Here is an 8,718-nt window from a genome sequence, read left to right on the forward strand (position 1 = left end):
GACTATTTGATTTTTTGGTTTCACTTTTCAATAATTTGACATATAATTTAAAGTATAAAAAATACAGTAGGATTAATTCTGATCCTAATTTAACAAAACAAATATTGACTTTTTTCAATATGTATTTTCATTATTTTTAATTAATATGTAAATTTATATTAAAAAAAACCCGAATCATAATAATTAAAATGTTGGTTTATCTTAAATTGTTCTTTACACTAAATATATATGAAATTTACATTAATTATCAAATTTAAGTGTAATGTCAATGGCTATAATTTATTCAATTATAAGAAATATTAACTTTATGATAATTAATTTCGTGATTTGTTTCTTTAATGGTTAAATTTGGTATACTAAATCTTATTTTTAGTAAAATCTTATTTTTATTAAAATAAATGCAATTAAATGTCAACAATATTAGAAATGAAAAAATTACTACACAAAATTCTGTTATTAATGTAAGTAATAAATTATATAAAAAAATTACAATATGGTTAATTTTTATGTATAGTTCATAACGTTGACATATGGAACGTAATTGAAGCATTTCGTGAAAATAGTTTAAATACACTGGAGCCATCAAGTACACTTAGTGTCTCAAGGCTTGAGACCTTGTTGTCTTCATTGTTTCATGCACTCAATAAAAGAATGCCAATATCGCAACAAGCTAAAGTTGATGCCACAACTGCATTACTCATGAATTGGCTATTAGCTGCTTATACAAGTGGGTAAGTAGTAGAATTCAACAAATATTTTCTAATAACTTACTACATCTTTGATTTTAATAGATTTTATTTTATGAATTTTATTTATTTTTTTCTATAGGGATAACAACAAAATTTCAGTATTTTCTGTCAAAGTTGCCTTAGCTACCCTTTGTGCAGGAAAACTAATGGATAAATTTCGATGTAAATAAAAAATATTATTAAAAATAATTGTTAGTTTTACTTAATGTAATAAAATTTAAATGAATATAAATTGATTATTTAATTTAGATATCTATTCACAAATTTCGGATGGCAATGGTCACATGATTCATTGGAGATTTACTGAATACTTAAAAGAGGTTTTAGCACTGCCTGCTGCTCTTTATGAGTCACCCTCTTTCGGCTATTCCAATGATTTGGGAAACTCTATATTTCCATCTGTGAGTTTAAAATTTATTAAGATTAATATAGAATTTAAATATTCGTTTATATATTGTTACAGAATGCAAAAATAACTGTCAACGATTTTTTGGATACATTAATGTCAGAACCTGGACCTCATTGCTTAATTTGGCTACCATTATATCATAGGATGGCTTCTGTAGAATGTGGTAATATTATTAAAAAGTGTCAATTATGATTTATCAATAATTATTACAATTTAATCAATATTGATTACTCTTTTTTAATATTGATTTATTAACAATTATGGAAATCTCATTTTTCTAATTTATAGGGTGAAGAAAGAGTTTTATAACTCCAAATTTAATTTTATATTTCTTCACATAATTATGTATTTTCAAATAAATAAAATTTTTTATAATCTTTTGGGATACGAAAATATAGTTATTGATTAAACAGTTTATTTAATAAATATAAAGTTGTCGTATAAATTGACTTATTTTTTGTTATTATAAACAATATTTAAATTTAATACCTTGTATGTAAGCAAGCCAGTTTTCATGAATAAATTTAAAGAAAAGATATTAAATTTTTATGTAATTAATCATTTATATCATTGTTATGGCACTCACATTTCATGCAAAACATTTTTATTTTTAAGTAACACATCCCATTGCATGTGATGCCTGCCATAGAGAGAATTTCAATGGATTTAGATATCGATGTCAAAGATGTCATTCATATCAACTTTGTCAGGATTGTTTCTGGAGAGGAAAAGTTTCTGGTACCCATAGTAATGATCATGAAACAAGAGAATATAGTAGTTTTGTATGCAATATTTAAACAGTATTTATGAAGTATTTCATATGTTTAATTTTCGTAATTCATGGTTAAAATAATGTTACAGAAATCACCAAGTAAACAAATAGGACATTCATTGAGGAAAAGTTTTAGATGTGTACCAGATAAGGGAAGAAATAATCTACCAAGATTTCCAGAACAACCAGAAAAAACTTTGGATTTATCTCATATTGTGTAAATTTATATCATTTTATAATTCATATTTGCACTTAGCAAATTTACTATTATAAAATAGTTTTATATTTATAGTCCACCTTCTCCTCTACCATCACATAATGGATTTCCTGATTCTGGATTCATGGGTCCATTTGATTCGGGTTCATTAGATAGTCGTTCAACTTTAAGAAGGTAAACTGTTATAAAACTATATATGATACTAATAAATAAATTTTTTCATTAGCTGTTTAGTTGTATATAATTTTTCTTGATATCATTCTTAATAGTTCTCGACTCGATGATGAGCATAAATTAATTGCTATGTACGCGCAACGATTATCGCAAGAAACCAGAACAGTAGTAAGTTAAAAAAACATGTTACATTTGATTTGCATTTACTACTTATATATGATATATTTTAAATTTTTACATCCTTAGTCCAATAGCTTCATATACAGAAAATCCTAGTCAATAATTACATAGTGACTTATTTTGCAATTAATTTAATTATATTATTCCACTTAATTTAAAGCCTAGAACTTCATCTAGGCTATCACAGGTTAATCAAACTGTAAGTATATTTATATTTTATTTAAATTCATAATGAATATTTGTTATAAATGATTAATATAATTATATTTTTATATTTTCAACAGAGTAGAACACCGTCAGATGCTAACTTAACATCATTAGATGCATCAAGAGCACAACGAGAACTCATATCACAACTTGAAGCAAAAAATAAAGAGATAATGCGAGAAATTGCAAGGTTAAGGTATACCAGTGTCGTTTGATTTCCTTCATATCAACCTTAACCTCATTTTCATCCTTTCAGACCATCCTAGAATCAAGCATGTTTCAAATATATTTCCATTTAGTTTCGATTTTCTTAGTTGTATATTTTTAAATAATTATACATTAATTAACTAAATTGTGTAAATTATCTGTTTATCAATTTTATCACATTTTATATATTCATTTTTTTAAATTTGATATAACTTTAAAAAATATAAATATGCATTTAACTGAATTTGATATTGATAAACATTTTTCAGTATATAAAAAATGAAAGAAAATTTTAATATATTATTTTATATTTGTTCTTTTATTTTTAAAAAATTTTAAAGTGATTTTAAATTAAACTTTAAATTCATTTTAAAGTGAATGTTGATCATACATCAGTAGTACTTTAAATTTAATTTACTCAAATACATAATTGTTTTGAAAATATTAAACAAAAATTTATTAGTATTATTTATTCTAGGAGACAACAAGAAATTGAAGCAGCAGGTTTAGAGAATCCAGCCCTCATGTCAGAATTACGAGCTTTACGGCAACGAAAAGATGAATTAGAAAATCATTTGGCAACATTACAAGATTCCAGAAGACAATTAATGGTACAACTTGAAGGACTGATGAAAATGTTAAAGGTTTGATTATGCTAATTTTAAATTTCATGCTTTTTACAATGTTGATTATGATTTCATAATATTTAATAGTATAACCTAGTCTTTATTTTTTATTATTTTATAACAAATGATTAAGTAATTACACATTTCTTTATGACATTAAATTATTGTTATAACTTCCTCTGTAATACAATGTATTAATTTAAATTGCTCAAAACAATAGTTGCATGTCTATTAATATTTACTATTTTATTTTTTTCATTATTTCTGTATTAATTGTAATATAAATAATAAATTAATTATTTATATCTATCAGTAATATATACTCTTTAGTATTAAACTGTTTGAAGTATTAATATTTTCTTTCATAATATATATACATTAATGTACAAGAAGCTTTGAAAACTCTTTTTATCAAATCATATGTTTTAAATTTCAGGAAATATAATCTAGAAATTATGTTATATAACTACTTTTTATTTAAAATTTTATAACCCTGTACTAAGTTTATGTCTAATTTTTATTTTTCATTTAAATTATCTCTTTAATTTATAATTGTTAAAATTGAAATTCATTACATATACATTGAAATTCATGTAAATTATATCAATATGGATCAAAATACCAAAATATTTTATTTTTAAATCCTGAAAATAATTCTATTGAAAAACGAATATGTAGGTTTATTGTTAATTTTATCTTCTACCTTTTATTATTCTAAAGTATTTCTTATTTCTTTATGCTATATATCTATGATTAGACTAATTGTAATTTAATACAATTATGATTAAATAAGAAAAGAAATAATTTTGATTTAACAATTTTAATTATTCTATCTTTATTGCGTGTTCTTTACATATTTCACATATTAGTGTATACAAAGTGATAATTCAAAATTTATCTCATTTGAAGCACAATAAAATGCCAGCAATGATTATAACTGTCTGAAGTTTAACTACTTACACTTCCTAATGGAATGGCAGAAAATCTTTGACCCTGTATAAAATTGACTGACTTATTATAAAATACATTTTTTATTATTAATTCAATATTTCATGAAATATTAAAATATTGTTATTTGTACAATATTTATTAAGATTAGATTATAATGCAATGTTAAATGTGCTCCATATAGTTATTATAAAAAGCATTTTATAGTCTGAATATAATTTCTATAAGGAATAATTTTCAACTAAAACTTTTCTATTTTATTACAAGCAATAAATTTATCTATTTGTTTGATTGTCAATTGTCTTTTGAGCTGTAATGTAAAATATCAGTGCAAAAATTTGATTTGACATCAGAATGGTATATACATTCCTTAATAATACTAATTTTCTACACTTATTGTGATATATAAAATAATACTTTATAACAATAATTATCATAATTTGTAATTTTTAAAAGTTATCTAACAATACATCATTGCATATTTTTCCATTTGCTATGTAAACAGATATGGTGGCAATATTTGCCACTAGTACGTATAATATGATTATTAATTTTAAAGTTAGCATTAAAGAAATGTATAGTCAATTGTTATTAATTTCATATGTTAATTTATTTATTAATCTTATGTGAATTCGTATTATTACTTAAAAATAATTTAAAGAATTTTTTCAATTTTATTCTCTAGAAGTCACAGTAATATGATCTATAGCATTACTTTAAACAAAAATTGTAATTATTTACAAGTTTCAAAGCATTTATTTCTTATTTATAAATATAAGTATTTGTATTACTGTTATTTAAATACATAACAATACATAAAATCATTGTATATAATAGATAAATATATTATTATACATAATATTTATATTATAACTATATTATTTTCATATTTCATTTTTATCCAAATGATTATTATTATATTGAAATATCACAAATAGATAAAAATTAAATGTTTAGGTTTCCATCATAATGTTATTAGAAGATTTATATAAAATAACTTTGTTGATATTAGATATTAATATTAATAGTTAATATTATAATTTTATATTAAAGTGCAAATTATGAAATAAACATAAGATCAAGATAAAAATCAAATGTTTTTCGAGTGTTTAGAATGTTTTCATATTTTATGCATCAGTAAGAAAATATACAGCAATAAATTTGTTTTAATCACATTAAAGAATTTCTACTGTTTTAAGCACACAATTAATATTCATTTAATTTTTAAAAATTAAATGAAATAATATTAACTTAAATTTTTATTCTATACTTTGTTTTAGATTAAATTAAAAACAAAATTTTCACAGATACATCAAGCATCACCTCGATCTACTCCAAATAGTTCACCACGTAGTACTAAGTCACCACCATTAATACCAGGTCCTACTTCTAGTAGTAAATCTGCACCAGCAACTCCTGGTGGTTCACTAAGCATTATGCCGAATCATCAGCAACAACATCAGCAAATGCAACAACAAATGTCACGGAGCTATCAAAGTCCAATACCCCCCACTCCAATGAGCGTCAATGTTCAAACAGCAACGAATGCATCAATTCACGGTTCTATCCAAAATACTTCGATGCCAGATAATTTATCCTGTGTCGGAGGCGATGTAAGGTAGGTCAGGGCATGCGAGATATAGATTTCTTAGCGTATGTGCGTTATGTAGTATATAGAATATATCACTATTGGTGTATCGTACTTATTTATGTATATGAATATAAAGTGCAAAATACAGACCATCTTTATACTAAAAGAAAGCTTATGGTAGAAATTCAAGTATTTACTGATATTTAGACCAAAAAAAATTTCTATGAAATCTATAAACATATGTGTATATTTACGTGCGTACATTGTGTAATTGCCTTTTTGCCTGTACGCGCACGTGTATATGTTAAACCTTATGGTGACCGAAATTTTTTAAATCATTATTTAATAGAAAAAAAAAAACTAAAAAAATATACGTTGTTTTTCATTTTTAGTTAAATATTTTAGTACTTTCATTCTTTGACGTAACATACCTTATGGCGACTAATAAATATTAGCTTATAAGATATATTAACATTTACGAAGTATAATTTTAAATATATAAAATTTAAATATATGTTATTTAATAAGCTTAAAAATTATTTTTACTCTGTGACAAACAAATGTTTTACTGAAAATAAATCGTAACAAAAATAATGCTTACCATTATATTATAAAATTCAATTAAACTGATTAAAATGTTTCAATACTGTGTCATTAACTCTTAAAAACTATGTTCGGGTTTGTTGGAAATTGCACTTATCCGGCTTGAAGGACCAAATGTTCGAAAATGTGTTTGATTTTCTGGCTCGAACTGCCAAGTCTTTGAGTTGGGGAAAGGGTTTAAATTGAGGATTACCTCTGTTTGAAATTCCGGCCACCAAGTTGATCAGATTGATTACTTACATTTAGCGTGTAATTCTTGGAAGCTCTAGTAGATTCTCGGAATGGAAGCTGTAGTTTTCGAGAATCTTTCTTTGTTGCTATGCGGACATAGCACATTTACATCGAGAATGTTTGTAACGAATAATTCAAATATTACGCCTTGTCTGGGATCAGACCGAAAATCTCCTGTTGATGTTTGGTGGAGGTGTTGTTGGCAAGTGGAAGGGGCAATGCAATTATTCAATTCTACACGCAGTATTTCTTGGATTTCATTTATTAAATACAATAATATAATAAATAGTTAATGGTCATAAAGTGTTTGAGTGATGGTGTGAGCGAATAATTTGGGAAAGTTTCTTCAATTGGTTTACGTGCTGAGGAGAGTGTGTGTACTCTCCGTGATGTGAGGAGTGACTCCTTCCCTTCCGAAAAGTGCCGCTGTAGTAGTATGCGTGAGAGCCGCCGCTGTCGTACCGAAGCCTTCTGAAGGAGACTGGGTCGCTGCTGCTTTAGTGTCGGTGTGATCCGTTAATATATGTAGTAGTATAATTTCGATAATTTCACTCTCAATTATGTTTTCACTAGCGCCTTATGAGTTTAAGTTTAGTTAACGGATTCTGATAGTGTGGCGTTACTATTGAATGTAGAATAGTGAGCCTATCGTGGTGACTGCGTAATTATTAGTAGCACTGAGCGCTGCTCTTAAATATTCTCGTAGTAGCTTGCGTCGCCGATACGCTCCAGTGTATGTTGCTATGCCAATATTTGTCATGACGTCAATAGGGTATAGCGTTGGAAGGTTCATCGGCATTACTTTTCGAATTTGTAACCGTATATTCGAGTTTCAGCGTAGAAAAATTTTTTGAATTCACTGGTTTGTATTTATAAACATAACTGTCCGGGAGCTTATACCTATCCCACTTTTGTATTCCGCTTTCAACTGCTTCAATCCGTAACACGCGTTAATATTGATATAATGTATCGGAATCATATTATAACAAACAATAAATTTTTTATTGTTGGGTAGTTCAATCCTGAACATACCGCCCGCCATCAGCACTGTAGTTGATGATTCCCCTCGTTCTCTTGAGTGGGTAGTACTGCTAGTTTGTGAATTGCCCTCACCATCGTGGTGGGTGCAGTCTTTAGTGTGACTACTCTGGTGAGACCGTTTCTGCCTGGATGAATTTCAATAACTCTGGTGAGTGGCCACTTGCAAGGGGATAAGCGTTCGTCTGTTACGAGCACCAGTGAGCCCACGTGGATGTTATTTCGTTGGTGGTGCCATTTTGAGATTGCCAGTTGTTGTTGCCAGTACTGTAGCGACTACTGTGACCAGAATTGTTGTACGCATTGTTGTATAAATTTCCAACGGGTTAGTCTTGAAATTGATAAGTCTCTTAGTGATGGTTCTGGGATTGTGATAGCTGAGCTCCCCATTAGGAAGTGTTCGGGTGGTAAAGCAGAGATATCTTCGGGATCATCGCTTATGGATTGTAGTGGCCTTAAGTTGAGGATGGCTTCGATTTAGGTAAGCAGTGTTGTGATTTCTTCATAGATCAGAATCTTTTCTCCGACCGTGCGCCTTAAGTGGAATTTGATGGATTTGACCACTGCTTCCCATTTTCCCCCCACTTGAGGCGCAGCGGGTGGGTTGAATTCCCTTTGGATGTTGTCATTAGCAAGGGTTCTTGCTATTCTTTGATATTGTGTGGAATCGTGTGAAAATAATCTTTTTAATGTTTTTTCTACTCCAGTGAAAGTTGTGCCGCGATCTTGGTACAAGGTGTTGGGAATGCCTCTGCGAGCCGCAAAG

The 8,718-nt window shown here is 27.4% G+C and overlaps 1 protein-coding gene across 1 annotated transcript in view; it reads left to right on the top strand.

Moving 5' to 3' along the window:
• Positions 1-8,718, top strand: part of LOC105368101 (dystrobrevin beta) — a 33,158-nt gene that overhangs the window by 3,870 nt on the left and 20,570 nt on the right. The window contains exons 3-14 of the mRNA XM_011507013.1: positions 515-731; positions 829-911; positions 999-1,150; positions 1,213-1,321; positions 1,774-1,940; positions 2,020-2,147; positions 2,223-2,321; positions 2,417-2,489; positions 2,662-2,700; positions 2,786-2,904; positions 3,394-3,559; positions 5,797-6,107. Coding sequence (XP_011505315.1) covers positions 515-731; positions 829-911; positions 999-1,150; positions 1,213-1,321; positions 1,774-1,940; positions 2,020-2,147; positions 2,223-2,321; positions 2,417-2,489; positions 2,662-2,700; positions 2,786-2,904; positions 3,394-3,559; positions 5,797-6,107 — 1,663 coding nt within the window. The remainder of the gene's footprint in view (positions 1-514; positions 732-828; positions 912-998; positions 1,151-1,212; positions 1,322-1,773; positions 1,941-2,019; positions 2,148-2,222; positions 2,322-2,416; positions 2,490-2,661; positions 2,701-2,785; positions 2,905-3,393; positions 3,560-5,796; positions 6,108-8,718) is intronic.

Source organism: Ceratosolen solmsi, unplaced genomic scaffold (genome assembly GCF_000503995.2).
Source record: "Ceratosolen solmsi marchali unplaced genomic scaffold, CerSol_1.0 scaffold6, whole genome shotgun sequence".
Taxonomy (NCBI): domain Eukaryota; kingdom Metazoa; phylum Arthropoda; class Insecta; order Hymenoptera; family Agaonidae; genus Ceratosolen; species Ceratosolen solmsi.